The following is a 26,959-nucleotide window of genomic DNA, read 5'->3' as shown; positions in this document are numbered from 1 at the left end:
GGTTATAAGCAACGGTAGGCACTGTATAACGATAAAACAAAAGCAGAGAATAGTTTTACCGTAGCTGTACCCCTTAAGGGTATATTTGGATTTTGTGATTATGATAAAGTTCTGTACGGTCTTAAAATTAGATTTCAACTACAAAGGAATACTAATGAAAACAGATTGCTTTTTGGGGTTGAGAATGCTTTCGGTACTAACAATAAATTTGTTATTAATGATCTGTGTTGGTATATCAGCGAATATGATCCTAACCTTAAAACGCAAGAGATGTTGAATAGAAGACTTAACTCAAAGACCCCCCTAAATCTATCCTACCTTAAAGGAAGATGCCAGCACATTAAACTGGAACAAGCTACATACACTTGGAACTTGGGTGTTCTTCAAAGAAAACCTCAATACCTTTGGCTCATTTTTAAGAAACAAGATGGAGATGAAGGCACTAATAAGAATAACGTGCTGTGTGATAATACTAAGGTAAAACAACTTAAGGTTTCTCTAGATGGAACACCTTATCCGCGAGATAGATTGGAAATTAATTGGGAAAATAATGATTATGACGAAGCCTACAAGTCTTACCAAAAGGTGTGTGAAAGCAACGGTAATCAGGATCCCATTTTGGATATGGCCGCGTTTAAAAATCTGTATACAATCTACACGATTGACCTGAGCGCTCAAAAGGAAACTATAAAGTCTAATAGAGTGGATACTTCTCTATACATTGAAAGAGGAGAGAATGAAGAAGTTGATGCATATTGTTTGCTCTTGGAAGAAACTGAACAGATTAATATGGATAATGGTGTTATGACTAATATCACATAAGTAATAAATGGAAAATTTGTATGTTTAGAGGGCATTGCAGATTTTTTTTCTCATATAACTAGGGGAAAAAATATTTTCTAAATAAAATGAGTAAAGTAACAACTGACGTAAATATTAATCAAATCAATCGTGATAAACTATCGTCTTGTGTTCAAAATCAAAAACCTTGTACGATTAATGTTCATACAATTCAAAGAAAGGGTGATATAAGAATTAGTGTTTTGCTCACAAAAGTGCAGGTGAAAACGCTAAATAGTACCGGTTCACTTAGTTTTCAAATGTCAAAACCTATGTTGAAGAACTATGCAATAAAGGAAATAAATGGAGGATTTCTTCCACTTGTATCCCTAATCCCCATAATTTCCGGCACTGTAGGTGCAGCGGGAACTGTGGCGTGTGGTATTTCAGTGGCGGTAAAAGCCGCTAACGAAAGGAAAGCACAACTAGCAGCCCAAAAAGAAAACGGAAAGACAAAACAAGGCGTTGGAGAAAGAAGTTAGTGGAAGCGGTGTAATTGTAGATTTTGCTGAAAAACTTGAAGGTCTACCAAATAAAGCAAGATCGTTAGTTGGAGATATGCTTTCTTCTATCGCACGGGCTGGTGTAAAACTAACTAAAAGGGGTAATGGATTATATCTTTCTCCTACATAAAAAGAAAATTTATTTTCGAAAATAAAATGGAGGAGTGGTTTAACCATTTTGGAAAGAATACGTCAAATATAGAACTCGGTAAATATTGTAAACAGCTAAACCTCGATAACGTAAGTATTTGGATGAGGGAAGAATTAACAAAGCTGCCTAAAAATACAAAGAATATTTTTATGAATTTAGAAGATAATACTGGGGATGGTACTCATTGGACTTGCATTCATAATAGCCGGGATAAATATTATTTCGACAGTTATGGGCTTCCGCCGCCTCTTGAAGTAAAATACTTCTTGCAGCGTGGTGTTTTTCAAACGTTTCAGGTCCAAGAACTAAATGCTAAATGTTGTGGGCAATTATGTTTATACGTATTATTTCACCTCAACAATAATGAAAATTTTTATATCATTTTAAATCTTGTGTAAAATGACCTAAGTTGGAAAAGACGGCTCTATCTTTAGGGGATCTCAAGAGATGACTGTTGATTTATCAAATTATTATACAAAGTCACAGGCCGATCGACAAAAATACGATATACAGTCACGTGAAAAAGTAAGTACACCCCATGTAAAGTTTTGACTTTTTCAACATACAGCTATTTGATCTTCATTTCAACAATATTGATAGATAAAGGTGATATAATATAACAAATATCATGAAACATTTACATTTTGTAGTCCATTGTATAATTTAAATAAACATAAATGCAAATTTTGCATGTGGAAAAAGTAAGTACACCCCTACATTTATCACTACTTCACATACCTAAAATTAGAATCAGGTGCACCAGCTCAGGTGCAAATGATTAGAACATCGTTAGAGAGGATCTTGGAGGAACCTGTCTTATTTAAACCTAAGACATTTAGTTTGGTTTGCTCTTTGTTGTTGAAGTGTGTGGCATCACCCTGCCAAGCACAAAAGAGCTCTCTTCAGAAAGAGGTTTCCTTCAGCCATCAGAAAGAAGGTTATAGATGCCTACGAGTCTGGGAAGGGATTTAAAAAGATCTCCAAACAATTTGAAATCAATCATTCGACTGTCCGGAAGATCATATACAAGTGGAGAAGATTCCAAACCACTGCCAACTTGTTCAGGCCAGGCCGCCCCAGCAAGTTCAGCCCGAGAGCAGACCGCAAGATGCTGAAAGAAGTCTCTAAGAACCCCAGAATGTCATCACGGGACCTACAGGTAGCTCTTGCCACTGTTGATGTCAAAGTGCACGAGTCTACCATTAGAAAGAGGCTGCACAAATTTGATTTATATGGGAGGTGCGCCAGGAGGAAACCTTTTCTGTCCAGAAAGAACATCAGGGCAAGACTAAAGTTTGCCAATGCACACCTAGGCAAAAACCAGCACTTCTGGAACAATGTGCTCTGGACAGATGAGTCAAAGGTAGAGCTATTTCGCCACAGTACCAGAAGACATGTTTGGCGAAAACGAAAGACAGCATTTGACCACAAGAACCTGATACAAACTGTAAAGCTTGGTGGTGGAAATATTATGGTTTGGGACAGCTTTGCAGCATCAGGGCCTGGGCAGCTCACCATCATCGAATACACTATGAATTATTCATTGTACCAAAGGGTGCTTGAGGATAATGTGAGGCCATCTGTCAGAAAGTTGAAGCTCAACCGAAGGTGGACCTTGCAACATGACAATGACCCTAAACATACCAGTAAATCCACCAAGGAATGGCTGAAAAGAAAGAAATGGAGGGTTCTGGAATGGCCAAGTCAAAGCCCGGATCTAAATCCCATCGAGATGTTGTGGGGGGATTTGAAACGAGCTGTGCATGCAAGAAACCCCTCAAACATCACACAGCTGAAAGAATTCCGCATGGAGGAGTGGGCAAAAATTTCTCCCAGTCGATGTCAGAGACTGGTAGACAGTTACATAAGAACTACTACTGTATAAGAAACGCCTACTTGAGGTTGTTTCTGCCAAAGGGGGCAATACCACCTATTAGAGCCAAGGGTGTACTTACTTTTTCCACATGCGAAATTTGCATTTATGTTTATTTAAATTATACAATGGACTACAAAATGTAAATGTTTCATGATATTTGTTATATTTTATCACGTTTATCTATCAATATTGTTGAAATGAAGATCAAATGGCTGTATTTTGAAATATGTTGAAAAAGTCAAAACTTTACATGGGGTGTACTTACTTTTTCACGTGACTAACTAAAAATATTAATATGAAAAATAGTTATAAATTAACCAATTATCCAAGCCCCACAGATGACAATGACTTGGTGAGATTAGGTGATGCATTCCAATATATATCCCTAGAGAAAAAGGCACGTTTTGATAAACAAGTAGAATTTACAGCCACAACACCCGGTTCTCCAGACCATACACCTTTTCATATCAAATTTAACGCATCACTTACAATTAAACTTTATGCATAGAGACAATGATGGTAACGGTAAAGACACATGCATAGTTTATGTTCAGTGATATGAAACAGAATGCTATTGATCATAGAAGTCAATTTCCTAATAGCACTGCATCTATCGATTGGCTGACTTCAATTAATGGTATCAACATTGGTGTGTTAGCACAAGTGTTAATTTTAACACCATAAATACCAGTCATCAACAGTTTTGTGTTGTGTAGCAAGTGGAGAATACTCGGAGTTAGTGAAAGGGCACCAGCAGGGGGGTTGATATGTCCATTTTGCACTCTATATCCGTGTTTTATTTTCCTTATGTTCATTATCCATGACCTGCCATTACGTTTTGAGTGTGAAAAAGAAAAAAAATGGTAAATGGTTGAAAGAGCAACCAAAAGTATCTCTCATCTGGCAATCTCTCATCAGAACTGAGAGGCAACTGAATAAGCTGGATGATGAAACCAAAAGCCTTCAGATCGAGCTGCACAATTACGAAGCAGTTGAATTCACTGGAGGCAAGAAGAGGCTGTTCTATATTGGTAGACTGTTTAGGAGTTGCAGAAGACGAGAAGATGAGGCCATTTCGTAGGGTTCGAAGCTCGTTTATTCGAACAGAAATCTTCAGCACCGATTTCGCGAACGGAACTCGTAGGCCTACAGCTTTTATAAAGCCAAAACCCTCTTCGGAGGGTGTGGCTCCAACAACCGCGCGTACTTCACGTCCACACAACCAAAAGCCCCACAGGCTCGTGCACTATGACCTAATAAAGTAACCGCTACATGCAAATAAGGTAACCGCCACATGCGAATAAGGTAACCACGACATGCGAATAAGGTAACCGCTACAGACTGATCTCATAGGTTCCACTCGAGCTCGAATACCTCGAGCACGTCGGAGATCGCTCAGAATACACCTATGGTCGGCCATTGTGAGATGACATCTCTCTGGAAGCTGAAGACCGCAAATACTTACTACAGCAAGTGTTCTTCAAGCAGTGTGGGGGACGGGCTAATAAATAACTTATGTTGTAAAGGATGGTTGTTCTACTTTCGGTGTATCTCAAGGGTTGGATATTTATTTGCCAAATTATTATACAAAAGCAAAGGCTGAATGACAGAAATATAGGACAACACAAAATATTAACATGAAAAATACTTTAAAATCAATCAATTTTCCAAGCCCAACAGATGCAAAAGACTTGGTGAGATTAAAGGATTTATCACAATATCTATCCGAAATCAAAACGGCGATGTATTCAAAAAATACAGAAATGTTGGTTACGATGCCGGGTCATACATACACAATTCTAATTAGAATTAGATTTTATAAAGAAGGGTCCATAGTTTTTAAGAAAGGAACCTTGGACACATGATATTAACGATTTAGGGTATAATTAATCATTTTCAATAAACCTACAAGACCTACAATAACTAAATCAGTCTTGTAAGGAAGAATAATATCCACTTGGTGGGGAGAATGAGATATGTGGAAGAACTATTGGCAAATACAAGAATTTAATGTGAATAAAACCAATAAAAGTTTCACAATAGTATACACTACTCACAATAAGTTAGGGATATTGGCAGGTTCTTCGGTGTGGTTGATTTTGTGTATTAATTATGTTGAAAAAAGTTGTTGGTCCTAATTCTATGGTTATTAATGTGTGAAAAAACACAGCATTCTTGATTTCAATACCATAACCCTAACCCCTATAAAAAAATTAACGCACTCCCACAATATCCCTACCTTATTGTCAGTAGTGTATGTGAGGAAGACACAAAACACAGGATTCTTACGAATGCAAATCACACGCAAATTATCAAAATCTAAACAGTATTTGTAGAATTTCAAGAAAAGCCACATCACTGTTCATATCAGTAAATATTATTCCATCGTGTTTCAAATTTGGGCAATGGGCTCTCCAATATTCGATGCGTTCATGGTTTGAATTACATAACGTAACGCTTGTGACGATGTTTTCATTGTGACGATGTTTGTGTTCACGGTAGTGTTTGATGTGATGGTGTGAATGTAATTTCGTAATGTTTTTCGTTTTTATTTTCGTAATAGTTTAATGAACGTTTAATATTTAATGAACGTTTAATGAACGTAATGATCATTAAATGAATGAATGTAATGAATAATTCGATGCGAAGCGAAAGACGCCTCAGAGCTGTCACATTCACAATCGCTATGTCGTATGTACTCCCCATGTGTTTCCTTCATTGTAAAAACTACCAAGTCAACAGTTAAAAGGATTTTGAGCCGACAGGTGTTACGGCCTCGGCAAGATCGATGGAGACAGCGATCTGTTAGCTTATACACCGCCCAAATAGCTAAGTGGAATTCTCTCATGTAGAGATTAAACTCACGTCGTTTGAACTTTGGCCGAGGTCAATATTTACTTTTAATGATGTTTACATATGAATCAAAAAGAATATAATTGGTTTTGGGTCGACCATACCACATATCTTGTTGGATTGTGAGTTGGAGAGACGACCGTGATGGCGGTGAGGGGGTTGGCATTCTCTCAAGCATGGATTCAACCCATGTCCTTACAAAAGGTCTTTGTCCGAGGTCACCGAGTCCGATCGGTGCAGCTGTTTGTGCAGCACCCGGGAAAATAACGTTATGCGGGAGTCTGAGAGGTTTCATTAAGATCAATATCATTCTGTTTCATATCACTGAACATAAACTATGCATGTGTCTTTACCGTTACCATCATTGTCTCTATGCATAAAGTTTAATTGTAAGTGATGCGTTAAATTTGATATGAAAAGGTGTATGGTCTGGAGAACCGGGTGTTGTGGCTGTAAATTCTACTTGTTTATCAAAACGTGCCTTTTTCTCTAGGGATATATATTGGAATGCATCACCTAATCTCACCAAGTCATTGTCATCTGTGGAGCTCGGATAATTGGTTAATTTATAACTATTTTTCATATTAATATTTTTAGTTACATTCACGTGAAAAAGTAAGTACACCCCATGTAAAGTTTTTACTTTTTCAACATATTTCAAAATACAGCCATTTGATCTTCATTTCAACAATATTGATAGATAAACGTGATAAAATATAACAAATATCATGAAACATTTACATTTTGTAGTCCATTGTATAATTTAAATAAACATAAATGCAAATTTCGCATGTGGAAAAAGTAAGTACACCCTTGGCTCTAATAGGTGGTATTGCACCCTTTGGCAGAAACAACCTCAAGTAGGCGTTTCTTATACAGTAGTAGTTCTTATGTAACACACCAATGTTTTGGTTTTGGGTCGACCATACTGCATATCTTGTTGGATTGTGAGTTGGAGAGACGACCGTGATGGCGGTGAGGGGGTTGGCATTCTCTCAAGCAGGGATTCAACCCATGTCCTTACAAAAGGTCTTTGTCCGAGGTCACCGAGTCCGATCGGTGCAGCTGTTTGTGCAGCACCTGGGAAAATAACGTTATGCGGGAGTCGAAACCTGAAAATGCTGGATGCCAAAGCTGAAATTGGAAAAACAATATAGCCTATTTTACTCCAGGAGATCCCAGGATTACCCACCCAAAATATCGTTGCGATCGGTTCAGCCGTTTTTGCGGTACCTTCGAATGGACGGACAGACGGACTGACAGACAGACAGACGGACATTTGGTGAATTATAGTAAGATAAGATACATCAACAATGAGATAATTTCAATGAGGTAAAAAATATATAAATTAGAACTCTAATAACAATACTGGCTTCAAAAACTATACTCGGGAGAGAGTTAAACAAGAAAGTGAAGTTGAAGAAACTGATGGAGAAGAAAACTATTATATTGTTGATGATGTTGGTGTTATCGACTTTGGTTAAATATTCTTGTGTTTACAGGCAATTGTAATTAATGAATCCTGTTGATTTAATAAGTTTTATATTTATTTTATTCAATCAACAAAAGCTTGGTTGAAAGTACAATTTTATTCTCCCATCGACTTCAATGTTAAATTGAGAGGCTGTGGAGAGGTGTGGGGGGGGGGGGGGTTGGGGGGGTGTGTGTGTGTGTGTGTATGTGTGTTGTAGTGGTGTGGGGGAGAAGGGGGCAAGGAGGTGTGTCTATTCAGGATTAAATATATTTACAAGAAATTGAATAAATATCTATCTGGCTTACTTGAAAGTGGGAGAAATAAGTATGCTATCTTTGGAGGATGGTCAAATAGTTTCCCTTTGTCCGCATTGACTTCAATGTTATATTGAGGTGTCCCAGAAATCATATTTTCATGCTGAAACACTTCTGTCTCCAGTAATCTCCATTTGTATGTTTCAGAAGGTGAAACTGAGTCCTCTCAAATCTCAAAGTAGACCATCGTTTAGTAAGATCATGTCTTGAGGAACAAGTTGCGGTGTCTTGTTGTTCTCAAATATTTATTTATATGGCTCTTTGCAGGAATGTCATTGAAACCCAGACAACCTCAATTGCAATTCGTTTGTTTAAAACATTACCCAGTATCGTTATCAAACTTTCAATGAGGTCCTCAGCCTCTAGGTTATTTTGATTTGCCAGTATCTTGTTGGATTTGAGTGTCATGCCAGTTCAAATTGCGTTTTCCTTGCTCACGAGTGACTGGATGGACAGGCCATACTTGAGCACCACATCCTCATTTTCAACGATTGTCCTTGGTTCAGCCTTCCATGATTCTTCTGAGATCGGGATATTGAAGGTTTTGTCGATGTACCAGTGGATTCCCTCTGCATACTTTGTTGTGTCTTTTTGTGTAGAGTTGTTCGGACATGAGTTTATTCCTATCCCAAGAGAAAGTGACTGAGGCTTTGTTTCTACCTTTCAGAATCTACACGTGTCTGACTGACTCGATGCTGCCATCTTCTTAACTACTTGTGTATCGAGCCATCCCTGGGGCACCCTCTCATTGACTGGATTTGCATGGAGGGTATAAAAATATTAAAAACAGTCGATTAAGCCTAGCTTAGGTTTTTCCTTTGTTTTTCAAATTTCGAGCTCTAAGGGCTCACCTTAAGTATTTAACGCCATTGATACAGTGTCCTTAGACATTGCCATTTACTATGACTTGTTCTCCATTCAAATTAAGCTGACCTCAGCCACACCACTGACCCTTTTTTGCCTCTCCCCAATTTGTCCAGCTCTTCGTTTTTCTTTTTCGTCTTCCTGCTCTTTTGACATTCTCCAAATTGTTGGTTTATTACTTTTAGTGATACTTAGTTTTATACTTTTCCTTCATCTTATTTGCAATTATTGGGCTTCTTCCCTGTGTGTATTATTTGATGTTTTGAGAAAGTCGATAAATGAGTGTAGGCCTTGTTGCACACAGAACACTTGTAGGACTTCTCTCCTGAATGAGTTCTCTGATGTTCACGTAACGTTGATGAATGAGCAAATGCCTTGTTGCAGACAGAGCACTTGTAGGGCTTCTCTCCTGTGTGTATATTTTTATGTAAATATAAATATGATGAAGTGGTAAAGTTCTTGTTGCAGATAGAACAATTGAAAGGCTTCTCTCCCGTGTGTATTCTTTGATGCGTTTTCAAACGTGAAGCATCAACAAACGCCTTGTTGCATACAGAACACACGAAAGTCTTCTCTGTCTGCTCTCCCGTGTGTATTCTTTGATGAGTTTTCAAACGTGAAAAATGAGGAAATGCCTTGTTGCACACAGAACACATAAACGGCTTCTCTGTCTCCTCTCCCGTGTGTATTTTTTGATGCGTTTTCAACTGTGAAGAACGAGCAAACGCCTTGCTGCACACAGAACACTTGAAAGGCTTCTCTCCCGTATGTATTCTTTGATGCGTTTTCAAACGCGAAGCAAGAGCAAATGCCTTGTTGCACACAGAACACTGGAAGGGCGTTTCTCCTGTATGTATTTTTTGATGTCGAGATAAATTTGATGAAATAGCAAAACTCTTGTTGCATTCAGAACATGTGTAAGGCTTCTCTCCGGTGTGTATTATTTGATGCCGCTTCAACTTGGAGAGATCAATAAAAGCCTTGAGGCATTCAGAGCACTTGTACGGCTTCTCTCCTGTGTGTATCTTTTGATGCGTTTGTAAAGATGATGAAGAAACAAAATCCTTGCTGCACACAGGACATTTATAGGGCATTTCTCCAGTGTGTTTCACTTTATGATAATTCAAGGATGATAACCAAGAAAATTCTTGTGCCATCTTCTGATTGAAAGAAACTTGTGTGTCAAACAACTGGGAACTCGACTTGGAACAGGAAATCATTTTCAATTGATTCTCTGCAAAGACAATTCAGAAAAGCATCAATAAATCACTTTTGCTGTGAAGCATGCATCATTTTTAAAAAAATGCATAATGTACTCTATTTCAACCTCAAATTGGTCCTATGTCTGTACTCATCTGTAAAAAGGCAGAACCTACATATGAAGCATTCCATAAATTGCAGAAATTAAAACCTTACCAATAACTAACTTGGTTGTTCTATCTGCGTGCATTCACTGGTTGACATGAAAGATTCAAAATCATCATTCAAAAAAAAAAAAAAAAAAAAGGGCAAAAGTGTGCACGGTCTGCCACATAACAGAGAAGGAAAACTGGTAGCCTGGATTATTCACTACCAGAGTCAGCCCAGTTTCGGGTTTGGAAAGGAACAAGAGAGAGCTCTTCCTTCTTTATTTTAAAATACAGCAAACTAGAAAAATATAATTCAAAGTGAATGTGTCAATGGATATACTATATACTTTCACCCACATTAGCTGCCAATCCACTGTGTTTGGTTTCATTTCAATTAAAGGTCACATTAAAAATTAAAGGTCACATGATTGACAGACAGCACGAGAAAGAAAAGAGAATGATAAATATTCTGAGAGATGAATTTGACTTGGGGTCTGAAAAATGATCTTCAAAGGGCACATGACCATTGACCTGTTGAACTTAAAATTGAATTGGTTCAGTGTATAATAGTTATGCGGGAGTCAATATTTGCGCCAAATTTTGTTAAAATATATTCAGTGTTTCACAAGTTATTACGGAAAAGATTTTAATAAATGGGCTCAGGGCCTTCAACCTTTTACATGGTTCACACAGCCATGGAAGACCAAAATTTTAAGGAGTTTTCCAGGACAAAAAGTTGTTTTCCAGGACTTTTAATACAATTGTTTTATGTAACAAGCGACTGGAATAAATCATATGAATAAGAATGAAACCTTGTTTGTTTTCTGTTATTCCATATTCCATTGATATAATTCAATAATACATGTATAACTGCAGCCAAAATATACTAGCTTAGCATCTTATACCACAAAATCATACCAAGTTGTACCTTTTGCAGCATTAATCACCAGTTTCTGTCACAGTTCTCGGACTCAGAAGATTTTACAAGCAATTCACCAATATATAGGTTCCACAGATTGAATCCTGTCAACAATCTGCAGTACAACAGCTAACCAGTAAAATTTACCTTAATTTTTCAAATCATGATTGAAGCATGAAATGTGGTGTAAATGTACTTTATTATATGTAGAATGAGAAATGATTGGGACCTATGTACATTCACTACACAGAGGACCACAACATCCACGTGAATGACACATCATCATTTACTGTGCTGATCAGTACTTTGACTTCTACTTCAACCTTTGTCACATATTCTGACAAGAATAGGAATAGCTATTCCTTCTGACCTTGATAAACTATGGCAGTCCCTGTAAGTATGATATTAGCCACCACCCGCTTGCATACGCCATTCCCCCTCGTGTGTTTCTTGTCCATTGTTTCAGGCTCTTCTCAAGGTATCCATACCATACAACATCAACACGATTAACAGCTTCTATTTTTACTCTGAGATGTGGGACAAACACAAACTGGACATACTCTCCAAATGTTTTACTTTTGTGTCCTGATAGTAGGTAACATGTGAACTAGAACTAGACCCATCAAATATTATAGCATCAACATCTGGTGTTTTTCTTGTAAGCGCAACTTCATTTTGAGACACCGAAGTAGATCAGACTTCTGCCCAATCTGCAGTTTTCCTCTGACAGAGTGCTGTGGTGCGTTCCTGGTTTTCATGCCTAAATAATTCCTCCAAAGTTCCATCACTTGACTGGCATACAATGTAAAGTCGGGCAAAGCGGGATAAGTAATTTTTCAGTGAGGACATGTTTTGTCGTTCAGCTGTGGGGTTCTTGTCAGTTGGCGTGTCAAACAAGGGGAGCTCGTTTTTGTGCACGGTATCAGAAAATGCAGTTGTGCGGGTTTCCAGCTTCTCAGTTACAAAAAGTTGAACTTTTTTTGGTCAATCGTTTTTGAACTTCTGACAGATGCTACCACCATGTTCCTTTGCGATGGACTTCTGTAATATATTGGAGTATGTGTACACAGTAACATAAAACTGGAATTCTCAGTCATACAAGTGGTGAACAGCCTATAACCAGTGTAGGAGTTTCAAAAGCTTGATTGCTAGACAAAGTGACTTCCCTGTTGCTTCTCTGTATTTTGGATCCATTTAATGTCCCCTAAGTGGGTTCCGTCTGTAAATGTACTCCTTGCCATTTGTAATTGGCTTAAATGGCCGTTACTATGAAAAGCATGGTTGCTCGGCAGCGTATGGCTGGTTACGAAGGAAGATGACATTTTAGCGATAGGTAACAATCTCAAACGTTTCAGCATGTTGTTTTCAGTGTATACCAAAAGTTTCATGCTTCTATCAAAAAGTGAACAATTTTTACCTTAACCACTCATCACTTTCCTCGCAATAACTAAAGAGTTCATATAGCACCTTTTGTTCTGTGAAGAAACAACTTTTTACATTTGTCTTGTTTCAATCCAAGGGGATGGTTGTTCCCATTTTGTTTTCTTTGTGTAGCCCCCACCTAAAGTGGCCTTCTGGCTTTGTGGCAGGCAATATCCCATTAAAAAAACAACAACCACAATACCCCACACAGTTTTGAAGGATATACTTCAATTTAAAATAAGATAATGATTTTAAAGATTGTTAAAATTAATCCGGAAGTTTAGTGCTATTGAAGTAGTCCAGAATCAGTCCCGAACACCATTCTTATGCACCACCCATTGAACCTTTATTTAAGTTGAAGTACTGTACTGTGAAACCCCGACATTTGCGGATTCAACATTTGCAGACCCCGCGTATTCGCAGTTTATAAAATGTGACCTGCTTCTACATTCGCGGCCCCTGTGCTCCGGATATTTGCGGTTTTTGTGGGCATAAACAACTCCCACCCACCCACAGACCCCCAACATTGTTGCCATTTTCTGTTTATGGAAAAAGACTGGCTCACAGACACGAACGATCGCAATTTTATAAAAGTTTATAAAATGTGACCTGCTTCTACATTCGCGGCCCCTGTGCTCCGGATATTTGCGGTTTTTGTGGGCATAAACAACTCCCACCCACCCACAGACCCCCAACATTGTTGCCATTTTCTGTTTATGGAAAAAGACTGGCTCACAGACACGAACGATCGCAAACCCTCCGCACGAGGGTTGGGGAGGAGGGATGGGAGGAAGATTATAGATGGGTTATGATGTCAGGAGAGGGGTTGCTTGGTTTCTTGCATAATTATTTTATCAAATACTGTACTAAGTGTTACATCTGAGTGGAAAAATAAAGTTTCAGGAAACAGTAAATATGCTGTATTATGTTGTTCTGTATATATTGGAGTATCCGAGTTTGAAGCATCAGACCTGCTACATGTTTCGTTTTCACCACAATGGTGATGGAAGACACCTCACTCAAAACAGGCTCGAATGGACGTGTGCATAACTCGGTGTCCTGTAGTCATAATTTAGGCCATTTCTATTTGGTTCAAAATGAATGTAATTATGTAATTATTAATGTAATCTCAAAATTTGTCTCTACCTCCTTTTTGTCAAAAATTGTCATTTTTGTATCAAATCAAAAATCATCATAATTGTTAACTCCTTCCTTCGAGCCTCCCATTCTTCTTCACAGCACTGCATGCATTTGGGATGTCTGACCTTATTTCGGATCATTGTAGAACTTCGTGACATTTTCACAAACTTCCTCAGAAAGAGCATTGCATCTCCTTTTCCTCTTGTCTTCCCATGCTGCCTCATGGTTTAAAGCTCTCACTTTGTTGGCGATTTTTCGTGATACACCAACTGTTTTCAGAATCTTCAAGCTGTGTTTCTTGACTGTTAAGGCATGTACAAGCAACCTCTTTGTTTTCAGTTTTCTATTGTTTATTGCTTTTCTGAGCTTCTCGAGAGGTGTTGCAACAGACTCAGCAACACAGAGTTGTTTTTGTACACCATGAGGTATCATGCCCAGTTTCTCATGGATGACTTTCTGTGATTGTGGAGACTGAGCATTTATCCCTGCTAGAAGTACATCAGCTTTTAAACCTGGAGATTTTTGAAGGCTGTTGACCAATTTCTTTTTGTAACGGGACTTTGCTGTCCTTGCTGTGTTGCTTGCTTTGGTCGACTTGTTTGACAGTTTGATAGGTGATTTGTTGGGTGGATGGGTGGTTTGTGATCTGGAAGACATCGTGGAGTGTGCAATGGAAGGAGATGAATAGGTTGAATAGGATTCCCTTCGCTTTTTGTTGATTGCAGCTCTCTTCTGGGCTGACATGTTTCCTCTCCAGATCCTTTTCTGGTCTCTCCATAACTGCCTTTGCTTTTCTGTTCTTCTCAGTGTCTTTCTACTCTTACCTCTTTTCCCTTCCTCCTTCTTTCGCAGCCGATACTTTCTTTGCCTTTCTCGCTGGAGTTCTCTGTTGTGTCTCTTCTTTTCCTCAGAGTAACTCTGTTTAAGAGCACTGATTCGTTTATTCTCTGCTGCTCTATGTGTCTTGTAAAGCACTGGATCAGATTTTATTATTTTCCGCCAGTTTCTGGAATGCGCACACTTGCTCTTCGAACCTTTTTCTTTCAGTACCAGTACAGGCATCTGATGCAGGGTGCACTTTGGTCTTGGGGTCTCCATTCCTTCATCTCCTATGGAATAATAAAGAGAACAGTTGCAAAGTAATAGAAAAGGGACATTTAAAGATATCCATGTTTTGGTTTGATACCTAAAACTAAATTTTTATTATCATGATGCACAATACACAATATATCGAAGGGTTAACAACAATAATAATGAGAGTATGGAGAGCAGACCTATGAAAGTCACCTTCAGCTTTTTTGGGGGGAGGGGGCGGGGGTCCTAATTAGATCAGGGCATTGTTGCACAGAACTCAAACGTAAGTTCCCCCGAATGAATCATAAGTCATTACCTTTAATTAACGTATTGGAATCTTGTATTAGTGGACTTAACAATCAATTCAGGGTAGATTATCTATAGATGTACTTAAGATTGCGATTGATCACATGTTTTGTGCAACAGGGCCCTGGTCCCTGGGCTAAAATTCTACTTTATGCATCCCATCGAATATGCATGCCTTCTCATTTTTATTTAATCAAGTCTCTGCAACATTATTAGACTAATCAGAATAGCAATCAATCCTTCGCACAGCTCATGCTCCGTGAGATTTAAAAAAAGAAAGAAAAAAAAAAAGACCGAAATGCACATCAAACACACACACAGAAATGAAGGAATGGGACTTACATAACAGTCCCATGCATTGCAGCATGTTTATTCCATCCCAATTGGCATTTTAAAAAAATCTGGGAAAGACATGTCATTGATTTTAACTCCAATCACGACTAAGATTGGACATTCAGCACTTTGCTCGTTATTTCATACTTTGTTCTCGATAAACGCAATTTTCGAGCATCATAACGGCAGACATGAAAAGTCATTGGGTCAGCGTTATGCCACGAATTTCTTAGTTGGTGGCGGCGTTACACACGGAATAAAACAGTTTCATCGTAAAAGGCAATCTCACAGCAAATTTAACCTTATTTATGATAGCCTAATATCATAGACAGAAAGATTATGTGCCAGACTACAAAATACATTAATTTGAGCGGCTTAAACGACCATCTCCAAATTTCCATGGTGAAGTGGCTTTTGCCACAATATTTTGAGAGGAAAACAACCAAACATTTTGACATGTTTTTCCTCCCCTGAAATTGTAGACTCATCAGAATGTTATACCAATTGAAAAATGAAAGAAGAGTCATATATTTCCTACCTCATAATATCTGGTTTAGTGATGAAAAGTGGTAATATCGGCAGGACTAGGGCACAAAACGGTGCCAACGAGAGTGCACTTCGCACGCATGATTCGTGCATAACGCAGCACCGAAGGAAATGGACACGAAAACAAGTTCTGATGTCATTACCGGTGGGCGGTCAAGAGGGCCGTGAGGCCCCGCCCCCAAAGTGCATGATTGGTCAGGGTGACGTCATCAAGAGACTTCGAAAACAGAAGAGGAAGAATCTCTGGCTCTCTCGGGCTGGCTTTCGGCTGGGGAGGTCGCTTGTGTCATGTACACTCATGCGGAGAACTGTTCAGAGTTCAGAGAACCTTGCAGCATTGGAGCCAGGGGTGTTGTTGAATGGTGGTGTATTCCGGGGAGATGGAGCCGCGTCACGTTTCCGAGGGAGTGAAGAGCGAAACAGGACCGGCCGCATGAATTGCCTCACGTTCGTGGCGCAGTGAAGAGGAACTGTGTGCCATCTTGTGCGTTCCCCGTGCAAGCGGCTTCGGGCCGCCTTGTGCTGCCGACACCACATTCAACGATCTCGATCTCGTAGGAATTTCAACTATTTTACTCCAACCTTTATTTCGTCTTAACTTATCTTCAATAAATTCCTTGTGGTGGCATATTTTATTTGTGGTGTCTTGTTTGCATGGTGTTGGGTCCGAGAATAAACCGTGTGGCTTTCATCCGTGCAGGTAAGCAATTTGGTTCTGTCCCACGCGCGCCAAAAAGTACCGCCAAATTTCGGCTTGTAACTTAGCTTATTTGGCTTGTAACCAAATAAACTTAGCAAAGGGCAAGTAAGACCGGCCGGCTATCCGTCATCCTGCGGTGTTAATCGCTGCTGACAGGACAATATGATGCTGAATTTAAGCATTTCATTGTTAATCAAACAAACCAAGTGGAGCTGTGCTATGTGTTCTGTGCATGGCTCTGCTTACCTTCATGCAGCTGAAGAGCATTATTTGGCCCTCTGAGAGGAGAATCACAAGATTCCTGCTTTACATACTCATTGCTCAAAGCATCCTGGGAACTCTGATATGAGTCACTTTGAAAATTTTCCATCTTCACTGGATGAACCAGACCTGCAAACAATGTGATCTCATGTCATCTCAAGAAAGAGATTAAATGAATCCAATAAAAACTTTAATGGTCAACCCTCCAACAAAATAAACAACTGCATCACTTGGTAGAGTGTACACTTGGTAGAGCGCATACCTCTGCGAGGCTGAACAGCAACGTTTTATATCCCACTGATAGGCCGAATCTGCATCTACACCTTAACCAAAATCGAATCGGCTTGTTCTTGTCACATACCCAACTCATCCACCAAGTTTCCTCCAAATCTGTCCATAATTTTTCGGAGATACCGTGCTATATATAGCGTTTTTGGCTGTAGCTATCAACAGCGAGGAATCACTTAAAAGTTCTCAGATCTGGATCCAGATCTTCACCAATTTCTCATAAATTTGTCCTCGTCACACACCCAATCTGTCCACTCGTAGTAAGAAATAAATTCATACACGTGCTTGAAACCTGACACACCATAGCTACGCTCCCAGAGCAATTTTTTTCCCCAGTGTTTGCTGTTTTCCAAACATAGGCAGTCATCAGGTACATGGGGGAGTTACTGCCAAAAGACACGAGTTTGAAACTTCTCCCAGCTCGAAGTATCGCAGTGTGGCGTACACGAAAGCCCACTGGCGTGGTGACATCATTCCACGCACCAAGTGGGCGGCGGCCACACCCTAGGGGTAGGCGTGGCCTCAGGATATACACCGGGCGCGCAGCCCGGAGTGCGCCAGTGCTACAGTGACCTCTTTGAATAAAGAACATCAAACTTACCGCGTTGTCCGCTTCCTCCTTGGTAGCAAGTCACGCGCGTAGCACCGTGTGCTAAATTGGTGACCTCCGACATTCGAGTCAGCCGTCGCTGACTACCCGAAACTGCCGCAACAATGGCTACCAACGCGGTCTCCATCAAGCTCCCCAAATTCTGGGAGTCACACCCGAAGTTTGGTTCCTGCAGGCGGAAGCCCAGTTCCGACTTCGAGGCATCACGGTGGACGAGACCATGTACTGCCACGTGGTCGCCGCCCTCGGGCGCGGCACGGCCACCCACGTCGTATCGGTCCTAAGGGATCCACCTGCCGACGGCAAGTACGAGGCGGTCAAGCGTTCTCCTCCTTGCCACGTTCGGCCTTACGGTGGACGCACGGGCCGATCGCCTCTTGGACCTCCCCGAGATCGGGGACACGCGACCGTCGGTCCGTATGGACCATATGCTGGCGCTCATGGGCGACGAAACCCCGAACGCTCTATTCCGGGCGTTGTTTCGACGCCAGCTGCCAGCACGAGTCCGCCTCGCTTTGGCTGGTTCCGTGTTAACGGAACCCCGTGCGCTCGCTGCCGAGGCCGACAAATACTACGCGGCTTTGGCCACGCAGGCGAGTCTTGGCGCGGTTGCCGCTCCCGAGGCTCCCGAGGCTTTCCCCGATGCACCGCACCTTGTGTCCGCCGCCACACCCCGACGACCACCGCCGCCACCGCCGCGAAGAAAACCGCGGCCTCCGACGCCGCAGCTACCCGCCTGGTGTTTCTTCCATGCCAAGTTCGGCCACGAGGCTCGGCAGTGTCGCCCGCCGTGCTCATTCGGCAGGTTGGGAAACGGGCGAGCCGGCGCTCGGTGGCAACGGTGAGCATCGGCAATTCCAACAGCCTTCTGTACATAACGGACACCTTGTCCGGGTGCCGTTACCTGTACGATACGGGAGCGCAGGTGAGTGTCGTTCCTGCCGGTACGTCCGACAAGCACACCGCGGGCCGAGGTCCCGCGCTGCTTGCGGCCAATGGTACGTCTATACGCACGTACGGAAAACGCCGTCTCTCCCTGCAGTTCGGAGGTCAGGTTTTCCGTTGGTCGTTCGTTACGGCCGACGTGCCCATGGCACTGCTCGGCGCGGACTTCTTATGTGCTAATGGATTACTGGTCGATGTAAAGCGCAGAAGGCTTGTCCAGGCTGAGATGTTCAGCTCGCTCGCGTATGCGCTGCCCGGCTCGTTGAGCAGCTCACAGAGCGACTCACAGAGCGGCTCATCGAGCGCTCGCCGAGCGGCTTGCTGAGCGGTTCCGTTCCGGCCAGGTTCATCTGTACGCTTCCGGCAGCGGACGAATTCGCCCGCCTCCTCGCGGGTTTTCCGGCCCTCACGCGGCCGACCTTCTTGGCGGGGACCGTCAAGCACGGGGTGGAACACCACATCCCCACCGCTGGGCCACCGGTCTACGCCCGGGCACGCTGCCTCGAGCCGACGAAACTCGCGGTAGCGAAAGCGGAGTTCGCTACGCTGGAGCGGCTCGGCATCGTGCGGCGCTCCGAGAGCGCGTGGGCGTCCCCGCTCCACATCGTGCCCAAGCCCGGCGGGGGATGGCGACCGTGCGGGGACTACCGGCGCCTCAATGACGCCACCACACCCGACCGCTACCCCGTCCCCCACATTCAGGACTTTTCCGCCCGCTTGGCGAATATGTCCTTCTTTTCAAAGGTGGACCTCGTACGCGGCTACCATCAGGTCCCTGTCAGGCCGGAGGACATCCCGAAGACGGCTGTCATCACGCCATTCGGGCTTTTCGAATTCCTTCGGATGCCCTTCGGTTTGAAAAATGCGGCTCAGGCGTTCCAGCGCCTCATGGACAGCGTCTTGCGCGGCTTGGATTTTTTGTACGTCTACCTAGACGACATCCTCGTCGCCAGCGCATCCCGCGAAGAGCACCTACACCATCTCCGCATGCTCTTCGAACGTCTGGGCCAGCACGGCCTGATCGTGAACCCCGCCAAGTGCCGGTTCGGTGTCGCTGAAATCGACTTTTTGGGGCACCGCGTCACCAGGCACGGGGCCGTCCCCCTACCGGCCAAGGTGGAGGCGGTGAAGGGGTTTCCGTGCCCCCGCACGATCAAGGGGCTCCAGGCGTTCCTGGGCATGGTAAACTTTTACCATCGGTTCCTGCCCCGCATCGCCCAGCTCCTGCACCCCTTACACGAGGCCCTTCGAGGGAAGCCAAGCAAAGGTGACGTTACCTGGACCGAGCAGATGGACGCGGCGTTCTCGGGCGCAAAGCTCGCCTTGGCCAACGCCACCATGCTCGCGCACCCGGCGCTCGATGCACCGATCGCCCTCACCTCCGACGCCTCGGACTACGCAGTGGGCGCGGTGTACGAGCAATGGGTGCATGGAGCTTGGCAACCGCTGGCGTTCTTCAGCCGGCAGCTTCGCCCGCCCGAACGCCGTTACAGCACCTTCGACCGCGAGTTGCTTGGGCTTCACCTGACGGTCAGGCACTTCCGCCATCTGCTCGAGGGCCGTGCGTTCAAGGCCTTCGTCGACCACAAGCCGCTGGTTTTCGCGATGGGCAAGGTCGCCGAGCCGTGGTCGGCCCGGCAACAGCGCCACCTCGCGGCCGTGTCCGAGTACACGACGGACATCCGGCACGTCGCGGGAAAGGACAACCCGGTGGCCGATTGCCTTTCCCAGGCCGTCGCCCACGCAGTCCACCTTGGCATCGACTATGCCCGGATGGCAGCAGACCAGGCCGCCGACCCCGGGGTCCAGGCCCTGGGGACCGCCGTCACGGGCCTCCGCGTCACCGAGGTGCCCTTCGACGGCGCGGGCACGGCCCTCGTTTGCGACGTCTCCCTCGGGCGGCCTCGCCCCATCGTGCCCGCAGGCTGGCAGCGCCAGGTTTTTGAAGCCATCCACGGCCTGTCCCACCCGGGCACGAGGGCCTCCCAGCGGTTGGTCGCCGACAAGTTTGTCTGGCATGGCCTCCGGAAGGCCGTCCGCGGCTGGGCCAGGACGTGCCTCGCGTGCCAGCACGCAAAGGTGCACTGACGCACCCAGGCCCCCTTGGCCCCGTTTACTGTGCCTGAACGTAGGTTCGACCACGTTCACGTGGACCTGGTGGGACCTCTGCCCCCCTCGTGGGGTTTCACCCATGTCCTCATCATGGTGGACCGCACCACCCGGTGGCCGGAGGCTGTGCCTTTGGCGGCGACGACAGCGGCAGACGTCGCGCAGGCGTTCATCGCCACCTGGGTCGCCCGGTTGGGCGCCCCCTCGGACATCTCTCGCGGCCCCCAGTTCACCTCGCAGCTCTGGGCCGCGGTCGTGCGGGGGCTCGGGGTCCAGCTGCACCGAACCACGGCCTACCACCCCCAGGCCAACGGCCTGTGCGAGCGATTCCACTGCTCGTTGAAGGCCGCGCTCCGGGCCACCCTCCGCGACGGCGGCTGGGTCGACAGGCTCCCCTGGGTCCTGCTGGGCCTCCGGACAGCGCCCAAGGAGGACCTGCGCGCATCCGCGGCGGAGTTGGTCTTTGGACAACCGCTGTGGGTGCCGGGCGAGTTCCTCCCCGACCCCACGGCACCTTGTTCCGCAGCGCAGGAGCGTTCTGCGCTGCAGGAGACCGCCCGGAGGTTCGCCCCGGTGCCGACGGCGCACCACGGGCACCCTCCTACGCACGTCGCCCCGGAGCTTCGCACCGCGGAGTACGTCTTCGTCCGGCACGACGCCCACCGGAGACCACTGCGGCCCCCGTACGACGGGCCTTTCCGCGTGCTGGAGACCGGGGTGAAACATTTCACCCTGGACATCGGCGGCACTCCTGACCGGGTCTCCATAGACCGCCTCAAGCCGGCCCACCTCAACGTGGACCACCCACCGCCGGTGGCTCGGCCCCCGCGTCGGGAGCGGACCCCCTGTGGGCGGACCCCTGGCACCGCCCAGCACCGCCGCAGGCACGCCGCCCCCCGGTCCGGCACCCATCCCAGGTACAGCCGGGGGGCATCCCACCTGGCATCCCTGCACCCCGGACGCCGCCGGTCGCCAGAGGGCGCTTCGGCCGGGTCATCCGTTTGCCCCGCAAACTGGCCCTCCAGGTGCATGGGAATTCTGGGGGGGCGCGTGTGGCGTACACGAAAGCCCACTGGCGTGGTGACATCATTCCACGCACCAAGTGGGCGGCGGCCACGCCCGAGGGGTAGGCGTGGCCTCAGGATATACACCGGGCGCGCAGCCCGGAGCGCGCCAGTGCTGCAGTGACCTCTTTGAATAAAGAACATCAAACTTACCGCGTTGTCCGCTTCCTCTTTGGTAGCAAGTCACGCGCGTAGCACCGCGTGCTAAAGCAGGATGTTTTCCAAGTCATACAAAACAAATATATAAATATTCCAGACGTCCTCGTGAATGTTCAGGACCCACATTCACATTATTACCATTTGGAATGTGATTGCTATTCTTGATTGGTATAAATTCAATTAAACAAGAATGGAGGAATGAAGAATATGGCTGGGATTTTCATTCACAATTTAGTACCAAACTTGATGCATTTGTACCTTTGGAGAAATAACAAGTACCGGATATACTGTGGTAAAGTTTACTCAGGATTGTAACATTACTAGGGCATGCCCGTACTATATATATATATCTAAAATTATATCCCCCCCCCCCCCCTCTATTTACATGAAATGGTTTGGTCCATTCGCAAAGCCAAAGCGAACGGCTTGCGAGTACGGTGACAATCCCCCCCCTCTATTTACATGAAATGGTTTGGTCCAAAGCGAACGGCTTGCGAGTACTGTGACAATCCCCCCCCCCCCCCCCCCCCCCTCTATTTACATGAAATGGTTTGGTCCAAAGCGAACGGCTTGCGGAGTTTGGTAAAGAAATCGCCATAGCGTGCACAAACGCGCAGGAAAGAGAAAGAATCGCAAATTAGTTTTAATTAGTTTTAAAACATAGTTTAACGCCAACATAGCGCCAACATAGTTTGCCAACGGGAAATAAATGAATACGCTCTCAAATGTGCCGTCCGAGGCAGAGTCTGTTCGCCACGTTCGGCACACGTGATAGCTCGCTGCTCTCTGATTGGTTGAATCGTTTTTTGGACATAGCTCGGTAACTACTTCTCCGATTAATATGAAACCTTGAAAAGGCACATCCTCAGGTCCCCAGCAATATACCTGGCAAGTTTCAAGTATATCGGACCCGTGGTTGTCGAGAAACAGCGGTCACAGACACACAGACACACAGAGATTACTGGAATTATAGATAGACTAGGGCATTGCCCGTACGTGGGTGCCCATTCCTTGCCAAAAAAAAAAAAAAAACGCTACCCGTATGCTCTACCCCGCCCGTACGCCCGTACGCCCGTAAACAAAAAAAACAACGCTCTTCGCTTCCGCCCTTCGCTCTGACTGAATTGGGAAAAATAATGCGCATAAGAAAACGAATTACGAACCGTAATGGCGGTCAGCTCGTAACGCGCTCAGCTCCGCTCGTCTCACATCGGCCACGCCTACGCAACAAAGCGTTCTGTGATTGGCTGCCGGAAGTGAAGTCTTCACTGTCCGGAAGTTCGCAAATCGCAGTTACGATGAATCGTTTAAATTTAATCGCAGTTTGAATTCGTTTTAAAACATAGTTTAACGGCAACATAGTTTTCCAACGTGAAATAAATGAATACGCTGTCAAATGTGCCGTCCGAGGCAGAGTCTGATCGCCACGTTCGGCACACGTGATAGCTCGCTGCTCTCTGATTGGTTGAAGCGTTTTTTGGACATAGCTCGGTAAGTACTTCTCCGATTAATTTAAAACCTTGAAAAGGCACATCCTCGGGTCCCCAGCAATATACCTGGCAAGTTTCAAGTATATCGGACCCGTGGTTGTCGAGAAACAGCGGTCACAGACACACAGACACACAGACACACAGACACACAGACACACAGAGATTGCTGGAATTACTAGGGCATTGCCCGTACGTGGGTGCCCGTTGCTTGCCAAAAAAAAAAAAAAACGCTACCCGTACGCTCTACCCCGCCCGTACGCCCGTAAACAAAAAAAACAACGCTCTTCGCTTCCGCCCTTCGCTCTGACTGAATTGGGAGAAATAATGCGCATAAGAAATCGAATTACGTACCGTAATGGCGGTCAGCTCGTAACGCGCTCAGCTCCGCTCGTCTCACATCGGCCACGCCTACGCAACAAAGCGTTCTGTGATTGGCTGCCGGAAGTGAAGTCGTCACTGTCCGGAAGTTCGCAAATCGCAGTTACGATGAATCGTTTTAATTTAATCGCAGTTTGAATTCGTTTTAAAACATAGTTTAACGGCAACATAGTTTTCCAACGTGAAATAAATGAATACGCTGTCAAATGTGCCGTCCGAGGCAGAGTCTGATCGCCACGTTCGGCACACGTGATAGCTCGCTGCTCTCTGATTGGTTGAAGCGTTTTTTGGACATAGCTCGGTAAGTACTTGTCCGATTAATTTAAAACCTTGAAAAGGCACATCCTCGGGTCCCCAGCAATATACCTGGCAAGTTTCAAGTATATCGGACCCGTGGTTGTCGAGAAACAGCGGTCACAGACAAACACACAGACACACAGACACACAGACACACAGACACACAGACACACAGAGATTGCTGGAATTATAGATAGATAGATAGATTATCATAAACAATAAAACGTCAACAATTACTTAACAATGTAAAGCAATGCAACAATGAAGTAAAGTAAAGTAAACATCAACAATGTGTTTGTGGTTCAAACCTTCATCTTGAGGGAACGAATCATCAACAAACTCGGACTTCACCTTCAATTTAACCATAAAATCTGAAACAAAAAACAATCCATTTCACCCAAATATAAAAGTTTGAATTAAAAATCCATCAAAAAGCCCCTTTATCACAAATATATTATGAACAAATCCTCACTTTACAATCTAAACTATATGTTTCATAACATGTCCTTTGTGCATGTAGGTGTTAATGTGAACGCGGAAGTGACGGTGAACCAAAAAAATGCCGAATCAACGTTGATACCACGGCATGGGTTGCTATTAAATTTTCTTTATTTTTGTTGATGAATATAAGGAGGCATCTTCAGCCCTTCTAATCTGTACCAAGAACAGGGCCAAGGTACTGTCGTGGGACTCCGGTTAACACCAGGGACCACGGATAGGCCGAAACGGATTTATTTGAGGCGACGGCCAAACACGGATTTTACTATGGTCGTGCGGGAGGAAGAAGGAAAATGGAAGCTGCGCAAGTGCGTACCTGTGGAAGGCGAACGAACTCAAACTGCAAACAAGATTTTAAAGGAATGGAAAATAATACAAGGGTTTATTAAAATAAGAATCGGGACAGAGAAACGCGACGACGATCAAATAATGTAACTACATTGGGATCCCACACACTGACGTCAAATACAGACACAGGAACAGATTAAAGGAAAATAATTGTCTCGTCGTGTAAAATGTAATGGGGATTGGCCTTATCTGTCCCTCGTCGTCAATCTCCGGCGTGGAACACGGCTCCGTTCGGCCCCGATGCACCCACGAGGTCCCTCGCTCCAGCACCACAGCACCGAGCACTGCTCCAAGCACAAGCACCGCTCCAGGCACCAAGAGGTCGATCTTCCCACATGATCGATAAGCCAACTCAACCAGGGCCAAGACTGCGAGCCAACGCAACCAGGGACAGGACTCTCTCCACTCGAGATCGCACCGGGACTGCCAGGGCCAGGAATCTGCCAGAGGAAACTGCGCAAGCAAGAAGAGGCCGATGTCCAAGAGCCGAGGCTGCGCAAACAAGAACCGGATGTGCTCTCTATCGAACTCACGTTCGGCGCGCCCTTAAATAACCTTGCAGTGGTGACGTCATCCTCGGCGCGCCACCCAATCAGTGCCCTCCACCGACTCACAAGCCTGTAGCGTGGTCATACCTCGTGCTACCCGAGGCCTGCCGGAGGTGTAGCTGGCTGCGGCCCATGTGGCGGTGCCCTGAACTGGCTTCCTTTCCGTTTTCTTCCTAAGTCTTCGTCAGGGAAGGGAATTATTTAATGTTGCGCTAAGGGCCTAACTACGTGTCTACAGGTGTGCATTGCCATAAGGGACAAAGGTTTAGCTACCAGGTGTGACACACAGGGGCGCTACTCTTCAATCCCTACGCTACTTATCACTCGAACATCCTGGTATGTTCACAAGTATACATCTTACCCGACAAAACGCCTACACATGAAAATTACAGGGTAGATTCCTTACCGCGACAGACGAAGCACGTTACCTACACAGATCTATCTGGCTCTACATATTGCTACCCTACCGACATAACACACGGCATGGGTTGCTATTAAATTTTCTTTATTTTTGTTGATTAATATACGGAGGCATCTTCGACCCTTCTAATCTGTACCAAGAACAGGGCCAAGGTACATAAGGAATACAATTTGAGGAAGCAAATTTCCCCAAAGGACCATGACCTTTGTGGAATTTTATTGACCAATGCAGTGGCGCTAAATCATGGCGTGGCCAGTGCTCACACGATCAACTGGACAGGGCTTTCACCAACAGCTGAAGGTGCTGAGATGCTTCCAGCTCATGACGTCAATCAACCAGTAGCTGAAGGCATCGAGATTTTGCAACCCATGAAATTTTCACACTTTGTGAATGAAATGCAGAAAATGTTTTCAGAGTTGTTCCATAAATGAAATGGGAAACTTGACCATGCCATTACTGAGCTGCCTCAGCTAAAAAGGATGCTGTTACCACGAAAATTACAGTATGGGACTTGGAGTGCTCTGCAGAAGGTACCTTTGTGAGAATTACCACCGTGGTAAGGGAGTAAATCCCCCCAGGTTGAAGATTTACTTCAGTTGAGAGCAGAATTTGAGGATTGCTTCTCAGCAGGAGCTCTACATGCGGTCCACATGCTCCACATAATCGCTTCGCATCCAGATGTAAATATCTACAACACCGCATCAAACGTCATTGCAAAGTTGTTGGAGATCCCTCGGGTGGAAGCCGCTAAAATTCCGGTGGTGAGTGCTCACCGCTTACCATCGATGCAGTTCAGCGGTGAGAGGAGCGTCCCTGACCTGAATATAATACGTTTCACTAGGATGGCCAAAATCGACCGTATACTTTGTGCCTTCAAGA

General features: G+C 44.8%; 1 protein-coding gene across 4 annotated transcripts in view; it reads right to left on the bottom strand.

Moving 5' to 3' along the window:
• Nucleotides 1-3,798: 3,798 nt before the first annotated feature.
• Nucleotides 3,799-26,959, bottom strand: part of LOC137428152 (muscleblind-like protein 1) — a 134,448-nt gene continuing 111,287 nt past the window's right edge. The window contains exons 9-12 of one of the 4 annotated variants that reach the window (XM_068118092.2): nucleotides 24,574-24,636; nucleotides 16,911-17,054; nucleotides 14,740-14,814; nucleotides 3,799-10,109 (exon numbers count right to left, since the gene is read on the bottom strand). In XM_068118092.2, the coding sequence (XP_067974193.2) occupies nucleotides 9,091-10,109; nucleotides 14,740-14,814; nucleotides 16,911-17,054; nucleotides 24,574-24,636 (1,301 nt within the window). In that variant the 3' untranslated portion in view covers nucleotides 3,799-9,090. Of the gene's footprint in view, nucleotides 10,110-13,830; nucleotides 14,815-15,426; nucleotides 15,487-16,910; nucleotides 17,055-24,573; nucleotides 24,637-26,959 lie in introns of those variants that run through there. The other 3 variants (XM_068118094.2, XM_068118093.2, XM_078778110.1) reach the window with 3 other exon arrangements.

The sequence above is a fragment of the Myxine glutinosa genome, chromosome 5 (genome assembly GCF_964187855.1).
Source record: "Myxine glutinosa chromosome 5, kmMyxGlut1.1, whole genome shotgun sequence".
Classification (NCBI taxonomy): Eukaryota; Metazoa; Chordata; class Myxini; order Myxiniformes; family Myxinidae; genus Myxine; species Myxine glutinosa.
The sequence above is the reverse complement of the archived record's forward strand: the minus strand, read 5'-3'. Positions and strand labels throughout refer to the sequence as shown.